At 36.2% G+C, this 15,560-nt stretch overlaps 1 protein-coding gene across 1 annotated transcript in view; it reads right to left on the bottom strand.

The window, feature by feature from the left end:
- Window positions 1-1,113: 1,113 nt before the first annotated feature.
- SCN11A (sodium voltage-gated channel alpha subunit 11) overlaps window positions 1,114-15,560 on the bottom strand; it is an 84,103-nt gene continuing 69,656 nt past the window's right edge. The window contains exons 22-24 of the mRNA XM_051970255.1: window positions 13,637-13,737; window positions 7,649-7,928; window positions 1,114-2,724 (exon numbers count right to left, since the gene is read on the bottom strand). Coding sequence (XP_051826215.1) covers window positions 1,643-2,724; window positions 7,649-7,928; window positions 13,637-13,737 — 1,463 coding nt within the window. The 3' untranslated portion in view covers window positions 1,114-1,642. The remainder of the gene's footprint in view (window positions 2,725-7,648; window positions 7,929-13,636; window positions 13,738-15,560) is intronic.

Genomic DNA, 15,560 nt, shown 5'->3' with positions numbered 1-15,560 from the left:
TGAGTAATGTGAGTGATGGAGGAAGTCAAAACAAAGGGTAAGATTTGAAATGAATGAGTTGGAATACTGGTAATGAGACTGGGAAATGGCAACTTGATTGCAGGAACCAATGCCTTTTCTCTCTGTGTGATACATTGATGGAACTGTGAGAACAAAGCAGAAATGTCCTTGGATTTGCTCAAGTCTCTTGGGCAGGAGGCATAAAGTGAATGTGCACCTCATTTTGGCTTGGGAATCTGGAAACAAAGGTGTGCCTATGGGAAAGTGAAGCGACTCTAGATGCAGACTTACTCTCATACCATATGTCATTTGCAGAAGCAAAAAAAAAAAAAAGTACCTCAAGATTCTGCATCATATCAACAAATGCTGATCCATTTCCAGAAGTTTTGTCATTAGTGAAAACACTCAGCCCCTATCTTGCTAAGAGTAACAGAAGGAACAGAACTTCCTGGTTCCAGGACAATCCGCCACTGGGAGGTTAATGTAGAGATAGATAAAAATGGCAGCCTGGAGAAGGAAGTGTTGGGTGTTTGAATATTAATTGGTTTGAATTCATTTGTATTATTAAAGCCTATATATGTATGTCTTTGTGGTGAAGGGCTAGTAAGATAGATACTAGTCATTGATTTGGGGCCATAATCCAGGCAGATAAGAGTCTTTAATTGATAGCCACATGTCCAAGGTCTTGATTACTCAACAGAACTGGGCACTGATCATGGCACATAATTAGCCTGTTTACTCTCATTCTTTATGATTTCTTAAGTATAGTGCATGTACTATAGTGCATGTATCAATGCCCTCCATGTTTTCCTAGTCCTCACGTGTTGATGTATCCAAAAACATGCCCCCATGCATAACTCTTTCTGAAGATGACAAACAGGTGGCCTGACCACTAGAGCTCCAACCTGAAGCTTTTCCAGCCCTGTCAGATCTACCCAAGACTGAGCTTTACCAACATATCCTTAAGAACCTGCCCCCACATCATGATGAGGTATGGACTTTAGGGGCGAGTAAAGCACTAAATTCAAACCGACCATATATTATTCCTAAAATAATGAGAAGATGAGAAAGTAAGCCCAAGGAGTACTATAAAACACAAGTGACATCCAAATATAACAAGAATTAACATTTAATTTTTCAAGTATTCATGACAAAGTCAATAAATGCTTTTTTATGTGACATCTAGTGTTTTAAGTAAGCTTAATTTCTTTTACAATCACACAAAACATCTACAGTGGTTAATTCACAGCATTTCCCATTAGCATGCAAGGTGACTATTATTATAAGCAAGGTGCTATATCAGGGTGCCATGCTACTTCTATGGGTGAAGAAATGATATTTAAATATAATCCAGACATTAATTCTCTAGAACTTTATAAATTTCCTTTCATGCATTAATATATTATCTGATTTTTTGAAAAAGGAAACTCTGATATATATCATTGTTACATGAGATTACTTAAGTCATTTTAAAGACTTCACTGAATATTTAAATAAACAATTATTTATGTCTGATAATTTTAAAAACCTGAAAATAAATATTCATCAAGTTGCTGATTCTTCTCTATGCTTTCATTATGGGATAAAGGCAAAGCTGCAAGGATATAGCCTCTGATCAGCTGTTGATTGATCTCAGTCAGCATCAGTCAAAGTGGACTTTGCCATCAGGTACTTCCAAGGTAGCAATGGCTCCATTGCAAACCATCTGCTGTGGTTTTTTCTTGGCACTGATCTTCAGCAAGTAGTGTCGATAGGCCTTCTGAATGACAGCTGCACACCGTTCTTCTTCCATGCGCTTTGTGGTGGTCACAATTGGTTCATATAACTTCTTGTTAGGATTGGCCTCCATGAATTTCTCTTCCATCTGGCTTTTAAGGCAATCTATCCCCTCGGAGTCACCCAGAACTCTCGTGGTGAAAGCAAACAGTATATCCATGCAGTGGAGCCGATTGCCACTGACCATGGGCAGATCCATCATTAGAAGCTGATTTCTATTTGGTTTGGCCACACGTAAGGGATCTGGCAAGGAATCGGCAAAGTCTGAGAGAGCCGAGTATTCAATGAATTGTGTTGCTTCGGGATCAAATTTTTCCCAAATTTCATAGAATATATCAAAATCATCCTCACTTAAGGGATCCTCACTTTCTTCAGTGGCTGTGTTGAAATTTTCTAAAATCACAGCAATGTACATGTTCACAACAATAAGGAAGGAGATAATGATATAACTGACAAAGAAGGTAACTGCCATGACAGAAGTCATAGACTCACTATTTGGTTTATTGTCACTTTTGCAATATGAACTTTCTGAACTACAAGACTTTTTATTATAACGAGGATTCTGTGGCTTGCAAGATACATTTCCTGAACTCAACATAGGACTTAAAAGGGCATCCCAGCCTGCTGATGTCGTGATTTGGAAGAGACAGAGCATGCTGCTGGGGAAGTCTTGGAAGTTGAATATATCGTCAATCCCTGCCTCATGTTTCACGTGGGAAAAATTTGTCATACCAATAATGGCATAGATAAACATGACCAGAAAGAGGAGAAGCCCAATGTTGAATAGGGAAGGAAGTGACATCATCAGTGCAAAAAGAAGAGTCCTGATTCCTTTAGCTGCTCGAACGAGTCTGAGTATTCGGCCAATCCGAGCCAAGCGGATAACTCTGAAGAGCACTGGAGGGAATGGAATTGTCTTATGCCTTTCCAGTTGAGAAATCAAAAGGCCTTTAGAAAAAAAAATAATAAAAATTAATTTTCCAGAAAACATTTTGAATTCATGTGAATGAATAATTTTTTCTATCTACAAATTGTGTTGGTTACTTTCATGTTATCCAGGGAATTTTGAACCCTTTATCAAAAAGGCATTTTGAAGAAATGAAATTATTGACAATTAAAAAGATATCATTTGATGTAAAAATATTTATTTCTAAATATCCTTAAATGTTAGCAATTTCTGTTTTAGTTTATCCCAAAGAAATTGTCCTTTCTTAATATGTTGGATATAATTTGAGATCTAGGAAGCCAATGACTTATTAGCACAGCTTTTTAATGGATTCTTGATCAGGACTGCAATCTCAAAGATCTTTTGATTTTATGATGAACCTTGGGGATGAGAGCATGAGAAGAAATATAAAGAATGAACTCCATTAGAAAAACAATTTCTTACAAAATATCACTTGTGCTATCAGTTCCCCAAACTACGGTTTTGCGTATCTATTTTTTAAGAGTTGGATAAGATTGTTTTTGGAATTGTTATGGTAAAACAAAATGTATCAATAAAATATCTAAAAAAAAAAAAAAGAAAAGAAAAAATCTCTTGCATCCTTTCACAATACAGGGCAGGAATCAGATTTTCTTCTCATTGGATTCTTATTCAATCCATCAAGAAACATTTACTAGTGTCCACAAGCACCAGGTTAAGTACCAGAAATACAAAATAAAAGCAAAAAACAGTCCTTCCCCTTGAGGAGTTCAGTTAATCTAATAGAAGAGACAACATATACATAATTATGGACAAATACTTTGTATTAAGGATAAATTAGGGGCAGCTAGGTGGCACCATGAATAGAGCACTGGCCCTGAAGTCAGGAGGACCTGAGTTCAAATCTGGCCTCAGCACTTAACTCTTCCTAGCTGTGTGACCCTGGGCAAGTCAATTAACTTCGAAAGAAAGAAAGAAAGACCAAGAGAAATTGGAAAAGGCTTCCAGTGGTAGATGGGATTTTAATTGGGACCTGATGAAATGTGAGGAAATGTGAGGAGATGGGGAAGGACAGAGTTCTAGGTATGGAGAGCCCCAAGATGGAGTGTTTTATTCACAGTATGGCCATGAGAACAATGTCACTGAATTAAAGAGTTGATGAGTAAGATATAAGAAGCTAGTAAATTAGGACTTTGAATGTTATGTTTTGTAGGACTTTGAATGCTCAACAGCATTTTATGTTTGATTCTGGAGGCAACGGAGTCATTGGAGTTTAATGAGTGACTTGGGTGACGTGATTGGATTTGTGCTTTAGGAAAATCACTAGGCTGAATGGAGGATGAATTAGAGTGGGGAGATCTCAAGACAAAGAAACCCACCAGGAATCTATTGCAATAGTCCAGGTATGAGGTAATGAGGGTCTGCATCAGTTGGGAAGGAACATTAGATGGGAAAAGGAGCATATTTGAGAGGTGCCACAGAGGTGAAATGTATAGGAATTGGTATTTGATTGGATATGGAGGTGAAAGAGTGAGATATCGAGGATGGCATCCATTTCTTCAAAAATAAGTTCGATATAGTCAAAAAGAGCTGGGTTCTAATCCCAGATTTGCTACTAGACTTATGCCTAAGGCAAACAACCATAATCACACTACTAGCTAATGGCTAATCTACTATGAGCTCTGTGATTATGGTATTTATCCTTTCAGCTTCAATGTCTTTATATGTGGAATTGGGATAAAAGTATTTATATTGTTTCATAGGGATGGTATGAGAACAATGCTCGTAAACACTAAAGCCAATATTAATGTGAGTTCTTCTTCATATTAATAATAAATGATGATAATAATAACAATTGCTTAGGGTATTTTATGGTTCCCAATACAAGTATAATGGGAACAAGTAAGGGAATCTCCTCTGATCTTCAGAACTCTAGTCCATTTCTGGAGTTCCTGTTCAGTGCAAAGACCTTAGCCCTTTGGTATGACACAGCAAACTTTAAGTGGTCCCTTAGTCTAGTCCTTTCTCAGTTTAAAAGAAAAGATACCTATTTTTTTCTCTTTTCCATCTTCTCTCTGGTACTTTCCATCCATGTGGATGGGGAGAATCCAAAGGATCATTCTATATTTGCTACCTTGCTCCAAATCACCAAATCCCAGAGTTTGAGCCAGAATACACAAGACTCATCAGAATTATATTAGGCTCTCTGGGGTAGGAGAAGGGGAAGATTACCCTCATTTTGCAAGAACATAAATATTTGTTTGATTAAAGAGCTATCAGCAATGCAAATATAAAGTTACCAACTTACATTTGTGAGAAACAGAATGAGCAAAACAGAGTGTAAGACATTGAGAATGAACTTTAGTGAACAGAAGGAGATTAGGAAAAAGCTCAAAGGAGACCTGCTCTTCTTATATCAGGGGCATTTTAAAGGGCACTAAATGGTTCCGCTATCTTTAGGAAGGCAAGAAGAGGCTACTGATAGATGCTTTCTTGCCCCTGGGCCAACTTGGCTACCTCATTTGTTTTTTATTTATTTAATTTTTTGAGCTTCCTTATTTGGATAATAACTGTGACTTTAGATTCTAACACCCCACACAATACGTGTTTGTTCCTCTGCTTGCTCTGAATGTTTTTCTTTGCTTCATTTGAGGAGCAGTTGTTGTTGTGTCTTTGTCAAGTGACTACAGTGTCTCAGATCAAAAGTTCCAGAGAGAGGGGAGATGCATGTCTGTTGACACTGACCTGGATTTTTTAAAATACTACGTTCTCTACCCTGCCCCAGCCCCACCCAGTGTGATTTTTCCCGCTGAGGTCTTTACATAGTACTTTGGATCTGTGATGCATCCATCAATGTTGGTTATTCCAAATCTTCAGCCATAGAGTGTACAAGATATCAGAGGTGACTTTGAGTCTGATTCTGAAATTTCTCAGCCCCCAATACCACTCCATATCTCCTTATTTTACAATATAGCCTTGTCTCCTACTTTACTGTGAAGACTGAGGTCATCAAATTGGAGACATCTCAGCCTCACTCAGATCCTGGGTCTTGCAGAATTGTTTGATCTTTGGCAAATCACTTTACTTCTCGTGGCCTCGGTTTCCTCAAATATAAAGCGAGGGAGATGGAATTTCCAGCTTCATACCTATGATTCAAACTACTTAGCCCAGCATTCACACACCTCCCAATCCAACTCCTCTCTACCTTTTCCTAAAGCTCACTGTGAAGATATCCTATATTCAAGGCCATGGGGATAATTACTTCCCAAAACTTCCTATTTGGTCCAGTCCCTTTCCAGCTTAATATTTTTCATCTTTCTGCCTTGTACATACATTTAGACTGAACCATATCTCATTTCCTTTTACTAAAAGAGCACTTTCTTCAAAATGCCTTCAACTGATCTCCAGTTGAAAATCAAGTCTTTTTCATCTTACTTTTAAGACTTTGGATCTCTCCTTTTTATCAATTACATTCTAAGCTATATTATACTAATTTGGGGGAACAAGCATATGAAGACAGAGAGAGCACAGTGTATGGAAATTTGACCTAACTTCAAACCCTTTCTCTAACACTTTCCAGCTGTGTGACCCTAGACACAATCTCTGAAACTCTTTCCTCATCTATAAAATGGGGATAATAATGATCCCTACTCCCAGGATTAGTGTTTGGATCAAAAGAGATAACATCTACAAAGTGTTTTGCAAACTTTAAAGTTCTCTATAAATGTTAGCTATCATCATTTAAAAAAAATCTCACTTAAAGTTTGAATACTCAAACTTAGTAACTGTGTCACCTGGGGGAGTTATTTGACCTCTCATTCGTTTGTTAAAAAAAAAAAAAAAAAAAAAAACAAGGCTAACAATACTGTCGATCTATGTCCTGGATGGACAATGTTTCTTGTCTGTCACATTTTATGAAGAATATAAAATAAAAAGTATGCAGAGGACGACCAGAATGGCAAGAGGATTGGAGATTATGTTATAGGAACACTAATTAAGAACAGAAAATGTTTGGATTAGATAAGACTGAAGGGGAACCCAATGGGAGTCAAATCTGCAAAGAATTGAAGAGTTGGCCTATTTCAAAAGAATCACTTTTGTTCTCCATGGCCCCAAAATTCAGAATAAGGAATAAAAGATGGGGGTTGAAAAGAAGCAAATTAAGATTTAATGTGAGAAAAAAGACCCTCAAAATTGGGTATATCCTGGAATGGAATGGATGACCTGGGAAGGTGATGGGTTCCTCCTCATCAGAAGACCTTGAATATTGCTGACTGATCCCTATTATTTTGCAGTCCATCTAATAGAGCAATATTTGAGAGAACTCTTGTGACAGGTGAAAAAAAAGCATTTTGTCACCCTAAAAGTCCTATACTGTGAGCGAGTATTATCATTGCTGTATGCTTTATCTCCTCCATAAATGCTCTCTCTCCCCCTGCAAATTTCCTTATTTTACTGATCCCTATATTTGTTCTATCTCTGATAAAATCACAATTCCTCAAAGACAGATACTCTTTTCCATTTTGACTTTATATTCCGTGTACCCACTAGAGCCCATGTTCATAGCATAGGCTCAATAACTATTTGTTGAACTGAGTTGCTTTGAATCATAGTTATTTCTATATGTAACATCTCCCTCTACTGGACTTGGATTGTAAAGTCCTTAAGGGAAAATCCTGGGTCTTAGCTAAACTTTGATCTCACTCAGGACCTATCTATAATAGTGTCTTATATACAATAGGCATTTAATTAATGTCCACTGTTGAACTTTTTTATTTCATTTTGGACAAAACCAAAGAGATACAAATCAGGCCGTAAACTCTCCCAACTTTATCACACCAAGTGACATTTTTAAAAGTTAGCCATGTTCTCCAAATGGCATATTAATGATACTGGGTATAGTTTATGAAACTGTAGTTATAAACCTTGGCCATCATTTTTACTTACTAATAACAGAGAGGACCACGACCACACAATCAAATAAGTTCCAACCATTAGCGAAGTAGAATTGTCTCAGAGCAAAGATTTTCAAGAGACACTCGACTGTGAAGATGACAACAAAGAAGAAGTTGAGGGTTTCCAGAAGGTGTGCCTTTTGTGGATTGGGTCCTTCGGGAGAGTCCGTTTCTGCCATCATGGTGACCATATTAAGGCAAATGAGAGTTATGATGAAAATATCAAAAGCTTGGTTTGTGACTACATCAAACACAAAAGCTTGGCATTTATTCTGAGGAAAGAAGACAAAGGAGAAGTCCATGTAAGTGATACAAAGAAAATAAATGAAACACCCATTCACAGTCTTTCCCCCCAACTATAGGGATGGAATTCAAAGGAGAAAATATTTTTGTCTTCCCACAGGACAATTTGGAAATATTGAGGTCAATCTATAGTTTGGATATTATGGGAATTCCAGCCACAGGTGTATGATGATCCAAACCTTGATAAATAAATTCTGGTCATTTTTGAGGTTCAACTATAGTAGCATAATTCTCATTTTGAGATTTTATTTTACAATACACAGATCCAACACATTCTATGGCAGAATTATCTCCATTTAGTGGTGTCTTTGTCATTAGTATTAATGGGCCTTACCATAAACTATTATATAACAGTTCCTTCTTATTGGAGTAAAAGCAGGTGGTCCCTCCAAACTCCCTATTCCTCTATTACTGTTTTTTAGTTTTTTTCCAGAAACCTAGTCAGACCCTATCCTTTTAAGTGTCTCTCCTTCCTGTCAAGTTCCTATTTTATTAATGACTGAACTAGATGTTCTATGCACATTTAAAATTCAACATGCTTACAAGAGGATTGATCTTTCCTTCCAAACTCATCCTTTTACCAAACTTCACTTTTTATGTCAAAGAAACTACCAATCTTTTAAGACTGTAGCCTTCTCTCAAGCTTGGAGCTTTGACCTGATCCTTGACTCCTCACTCCACATATCTAGTCATCTGTAAATATTGCCATTTCTATCTCCAACTCATCTCTGCTGTCGCTCCCATTCTTTCTAACACAGTCAAGGTTCACCTTGTTGCAATTTACTTTGCAATTACTTCTTAATAATCCCTTTCCCAAATCTATCCCCATTCCAGGCCTTCTTCATCAAATTGCCCAAGTGGGGTTCTTGAAGCCCGAGACTGACCAGGTCATTCCTCACCTCAGTCAGCTCCGATGACTTTCTACTTCCTCTAAGATAAACATAAATTTCTCTGTTTGACTCTTAAATCCTTTTACAACCTGGTCCCAACTTCCCTTCTAGTCTCACTATTTCCCATTCCTTGTGTTACTCTCTATTAGACAAAGTGACTTTGTTGCTATTGCCCACTTTCCATTTCAGCACCCTTGCTTTCATCATCCTCTATGACTACCGCATACTATCTCCTGATTCTGTTAGAAGAATCTGTGAGAAATAGTCTCCTTCTTCCACAGGAGCAGGATAAACAGCTTCATCTTCATCAGAAAACAAGCCACCCTGAATAGCACTCTTGTTGTTACAAGCTCTCCCATAGAAGGAGATGGGCAATGCTTCCTGGCTACTATATTGGCCATGTGGAGATGGCCCATCATATTCTGGCTCCAGGAAGCAATAGGGTTTAGAATCTGACCTCAAATACTCACTAGTTGTGTGTCTGGGATAGTCACTTACCATTTATTTGCCTTAATCGACTAGAGAAGGAAATGGCAAATCACTGCCGTATCTCTGCTGAGAAAATCCTATACAAGGTCAAGAAGAATTTGGCCCGCCTAAATGACTAAACAAGAGTTTAAAAGTAACACTCACCCCTGATCTGCTGCCAGGATTTTTACTTCACCTGCTCAACTGCTACTTTGGCTTATATCACAGCCTATTCTGCTACCCACTATTTCTGGGATCTACACTGCCGCACACACCGTTAGCACTGCCCTGCTGTCCTCCAGGCTAAGTTTCTCCAAATCCTGTATCCAATTCTTATTTCACATGGGCTCAAGGTCCCTTTTCATTATGATTGCTTTTCTCCAGTTTATCAGTGTTTTTCCAAAACCTGGAAGCAAGAAACCAAACCCTTAATTTCTAACTTATCTCTAATTTATAAAATATACACTAACTCTGACCCAATCCTAAGTCTAGCCCATTGGATCCCTAACTCCCATCCTAATTTCTATATCTAAATTCTTACTTCACCCCTACTGGACCTCTAACCCTTGGATCTGTAACACACTGGTCTAACCAAATCAAGAATACTGCAGAAGAATGTGGTTTAAATTAGTTGGACCACTCACTTAAATGGCAAGGGAAAGACAAAGGTCAAAATAGAAGGAAAGTAGATAAATGAATACATAAAAGAAAGATAAAGTATTAATTAAATAAAATTTGAGGAATTTAAAAGAGTGAAAGTAAATAGGAGTTAGGGTTGGGTTTAGTCCATTGGAATAGAGAAGAATCAAAGTAGTGTAAACAAGACTAAATTTAGGGACAGAGAGCTGATTTGAATGAAAAAGGGGGGAAATCAATAAAAAGAAAAAATGGGGGCAAAATACATGTTTAACAATTGAAATCAAGAAAAAAATAGAAGAAAACATAAAATACTTCATTTGAAAAATAACTGACCTGGAAAAATAGATCCAGGAGAAATAATTTAAGAATTATTGGGCTATCTGAAAACCATGATCAAAAAAAAAAGAGCCTGAACAGCATCTTTCAATAACTTATCAAAGAAAACTGCCCTGATATATTAGAACCAGAGGGCAAAATAGTCATTGAAAGAATCCATCAATCATCCCCTTAAAGAGATCCTATAAGGAAAACTCCAGGAAATATCGTTGCTAAGTTCCAGAACTATAAGGTTAAGGACAAAATACTATACAAATTTGCAGAAAGAAATAGTACACATATCAAGGATCCACAGTCAGGATTATCCAGAATTTAGCACTTTCTACAATGATGGATTGGAGGATCTGGAATACTATATTCTGGAGGGTAAAAGAGCTTGGATTACAACCAAGAATTAAATACCCCAAAAGACTGAGCATACTGTTTCAGGGGAAAATATGGACCTTCAATAAAGTAGGGGATTTTCAGTAGTTTTTGATGAAAAGATCAGAACCAAATAGAAAATTTAGTATTCAAATACAATACTCACGAGAAGCATAAATAGGTAAATAGGGAAAAGGAAATGTTATTCAAAGTTCAAACTGTTTCCATCTCTACATGGGAAGATGATACTTATAACTCTTGAGAAGTATATCTTTATTAGGGCAAGTCAGAAAGGGTATAGATAGAGAGTGGGGGTATAAGTTGACATTGATATGATGATATAAGAAAAAGAGACATTAAAGGGTTGCATTGGAAAAGAGGAAAGGGAAAGTAAAATGGGATAGATCACATAAAGAATCACAAAAGATATTACAGCAGAAGGAAAGAAGGGAGGAGAAAGAGGATTGTCTGAAGGTTCATCTCATCATATTTGGCTCAAAAAGGAAATAATATACACACTCAGGTATAAAAATGTATTTTGCCCTATAGGGTTAGGGTTAAGGTTAGGGAGAGAGGAAAAAAAGAGAGGAGCAGAAGTGAAGGGAAGACAGAAACAGAAAGATAAAGGGGTAAGAGAAGGGAGAAGGGATGAGAGAAGGAAGGGAGGTGGGAATCAAAAACAAAGCACTGATGAGGAGAGTAAAAAGAGAGAGAACAGTATAAATAGGGAGAAAATATGATGGAAGGAAACACATAGTAATCATAATTGTGAAAGTAAAAGGGATGAACTCCCCCATAAAACAGAAATGCATAGCAGAACAGATTAAAAACCAGGACTCTATAATATATTCTTTACAAGAAACCCTTTTGAAACAGAAATACATACAGAGTAAAGATAAAAGACTGGAGAAGAAAATTAGTATGCAGAATATATCATGAAGTAAAAAAAAAGTTTAAAAAAGTCTGATCTCAGAGCAAAAGCAAAACAGATCTAATTAAAAGAGATGAGGAACAAAACTACATACTGCTTTAAAAAAAAAAAAGTACCATAGTCAAACATATATGCACCAAGTGGTATAGCATCCAAATTCTTAGAGAAGTTAAGTCAATTACAGAAAGAAATAGACTGCAAAACTATACCAGTGGAGGAATCTCAAAATAAACAAGAACTAAGTTAAGGAACAGAATCTTAGAAAATTTAGATATGATAGACCTCTGGAAAAAAAATTGAATGGAGATAGAAAAAATATACCTTTTTTTCTTGATGGTGCTATGTACACAAAAATTGACCGTGTATTAGGGCATAGAAACCTTACAATCAAATGCAGAAAGGCTGAAATATTAAATGTATTTTTTCAGATCATGATGCAATAAAAATTACATGTGATAAAAGGTCAGGGAAAGATAGAGCAATAACTAATTGGAAATTAAACAATCTAATCCAAAGAACTGGTGTGTCAACAAATCTTAGAAACAATCAATAATTTCATCTAAGAGAAGGATTTATGAGATGCAGCCAAAGCGGTTCTTCAGGGGAGTTTATATATTTCTAAATGCTTATATGAATAAAATAGAAAAAGATGAGATCAGTGAAGTAGGCATGCAACTAAAAAGCTAGAAAAAGAACAAAATAAAATATGTGAGAACAAGAGTTAACAGATAGTGAAGAGATTCTCTATAAAAGAAAATCAAGTGATCGATTATCACTGAAAAAATAATTTAAATTACTAACAAGAGAGATGAAGTGCAAGTCAAACCAACCCAGATTCCACTTCATACATATCAGATTGGCAAATATGATCAAAAGGGGAAATAAATGATCACTGTTGAAAGGGTCTATATAAGGACAGGTATGTTGATACACTATTGATTGATTTATAAATTTGCTCAAACACACAAATAATGGAGAACAATTTGGCACTATACCTTGAATGTCACTAACTGTTCCTACCTTTTGACCCAGTGATAACATTACTATCCCCCCAAAATCAGAAAAATAGGGAAAAAACCCATATGCACAAAAGCATATATAGTAGTATTGTTCATTATAGCAAAGAATTGGGAACAACACCCATCAATTGGAGAATTTATAGAAGTTATAGTTTATGAATTTTATTGATCTATAAGAAATAATGAAAGAAGATAGATTAGATAAACCAAGTTGTTCTTATACACATTGATACAGACTTAAATAAGCAGAATCAATAAAATAATGTGTACAGTAACAATGACATTATAAAGAAAACCAATTGTGAAAGACTTAAGAATGATGATTTGTGCAATAGCCAATCACAACTCCAGAAGATTGTGATCAAGTGTTCTTAACATGGAGATTTGTTTTGCATGAGTGTGTGTGTATATATATATAATTTTTTATCTACATATAAATACATACTTATGGAAACTTAGAGAAGAGAGGGGTTTTAGAAGATGGGAAGTTATTAATAATAAATGTATACTTATAAAAAGAAAAGCAAGCTGTATATAAGAGAAATTTGTTGTTTCATGTTTTCCTGTTTTACTTTATATTCGAGAAAAACTCATACTTGTTAAGTTCAGCATAATAAAAATTAATTTTAAAAAAATCTATTCCTTCCCCCTTGACTAAAGTTCTCTGGTGATGCTTCACAGCAGGATGGAGGTACCTTTGGCTTCCCCCAGACCAGGTCAGCAGGATGCCAGCTCTCCCAGGTTCTACTAGGTCCAGAACCAGACTGTCACCGGCAAAAGTTAACTCATATTAACTTTAGGTGAAGAGTTTTTTTAGCATGACATTTCTCAAAGACTATCCATTAAGGTGCACCATAATCATTATAATCTTCATCGAGGAGGGAGAGCGCATATCCACCAATTATGGATATAGAGATAGTGAAGGAACTATCTTACAAAGAAACTGTAACATTTCATGAACTTAATTTTGTCTCCTATCTATGATATATACATATTTATATTTATATTTATAACAATTCAGTTGATCTCACCAAAGGCCTTGGGATAGGTTTTTGAGGCTTCTTTGATCCCAGTTTTTTCATTGCATTGTAATATTTTTTCTGCTCCTCTGTCATGAAGATATCTTGGCCACCTAAGTACATTGGAAAAACATAGTTAATCCTTTCTGGTCCATCTGGACCATATGAAGTTTCAGAAATGAAGCTTTGCATTTCTATAATTTTCAACATCCCAGGAAGCCACATGACAGAGACTAGAAGACTTCTGCAAAGCTATGGAAGGTTATTCATTAATAGCTGATTTTCATCTTAATGGAGGATTTAAAAATAAAAGTTACATCTAAAATACTTAATATGAAAAAATAAAAATAAAAAAAATAAAATACTTAATATGAGGATGACATTACTTATAGTCATATCTATCTTATGGGAAGAAAGAAATTTATTTTCAAATTCTTTACCATACCTTTATTTTTAAAAAAAGTAAATTATAATCTATACTAATGATTTAAAACTTCAAAAAAACTAGGAAGATGGACTAGATGACTTTGTACAGGTTTACAAATAATTTGTTCTTTGACAATTAAGAGGAATAAACATTCTTAGAGGCAAATCAGAGAAACTTAGACTCTCCTAGAATCTTTAGCAAAAGGAAAATTCTCAGTCTCAAAAATTGTCTAAGGATAGCTAATCAAGTGGCCATGGAAAGATCTTGATGTCTTTCTCTAACATTTTGCACTTTCTTAAGGGCCTTTCATTAATGATATTGCAAAAGGATAGAGAATATTGGTGGGGGAAGGGGGGAAATGTTCTGAATTAGAGGAAAGATTTCGTATTCCAGTAAAGGGAATGTAGAAGTGGTCTTTCTGGAGAAAAGCTCACAGACGCACTGAGAGAAAAGGGTGGGGATGACAAATGCAAGCACTTTGCTATCTGTCTCGAAGCTCCAGATGATACCCTTCAAGGGGCTCTTCTAATATGGTCTTAAGAGCCTTGATTATGGAAGGACATAATGAAATGGAAAGCATTTGTAACATAGACCCAAAGCAGGTCTCTGAGGCTTTTTAACATGGTGGGAGAATTCTATTTCATTGCCTGATTGGTTCCTAAATAAATAAAGAAACCTGGAAAACTATGAAAGTGCCAACAAGTATCATGAATGTATACCATGGTGAGGTAATCTACTGTTAGGAATTAACTGCAGTACAATCTTTTGAGCCAAAAAGAAGAGAGAAGAGAGTAAAGGGAGAGAAAGAGGGATTGATATTGTTCTTAAGAGGCATTAATTTCAGAGTCTCTTTCAACATGTTGCCTCCTTATTGATGGAAAGGGATAGTTTAGTCCCTTTTCTAGGACAGAGATGGTGTACTGTAGACTCAGCTTCCATTCAGATGGTGAAATCCTTAACGTCCTCCATTTATAGTCATCTAGGATGGCACTAAAGACATCATTGGTGATCTTTGGGCATGGTGATAAGCAGACTGAGGAGCAAAAGAAGCATCCAGAGCATAACATACAAAGGGATGCAAGGGGGCCTTTCTAACATTTTTTATGTAAATATTTTCAAGTCCAGAAATTCTCTTCACAGCATGGAAATATGAGTGTTATGATGTCAAATCCTATATGTTAAAGACTAACAAGCACAGGAACTAGAACTTAGCTTTATCGTTACAAGGGACTCCCCTATGAAGAAATTCCCTCTGCCACAGCAGATCATCATCTTCTTTGTATATTATACTCTTAAAAAAAAAATTCCCGTAACCTTGAATTATTAAGTGGCTGTCTCAGAATCACAAAGCCAGCATGTATTAGAGAGAGGGCATGAATCCTAGGTTTTCTAGCTCAAAAGTTGACTCTTGATGTGCCCTGCTGACAGTAATACAGTAGCACCATTTTCCCATCATGATTAAGAAACACAAATGCTTCCTCCTGGCCTTCTCTCTACAAAAGGTACATA

This window comes from Antechinus flavipes, chromosome 1, assembly GCF_016432865.1.
Source record: "Antechinus flavipes isolate AdamAnt ecotype Samford, QLD, Australia chromosome 1, AdamAnt_v2, whole genome shotgun sequence".
Taxonomy (NCBI): Eukaryota; Metazoa; Chordata; class Mammalia; order Dasyuromorphia; family Dasyuridae; genus Antechinus; species Antechinus flavipes.
This window is presented reverse-complemented; position numbering and strand designations above follow the sequence as displayed.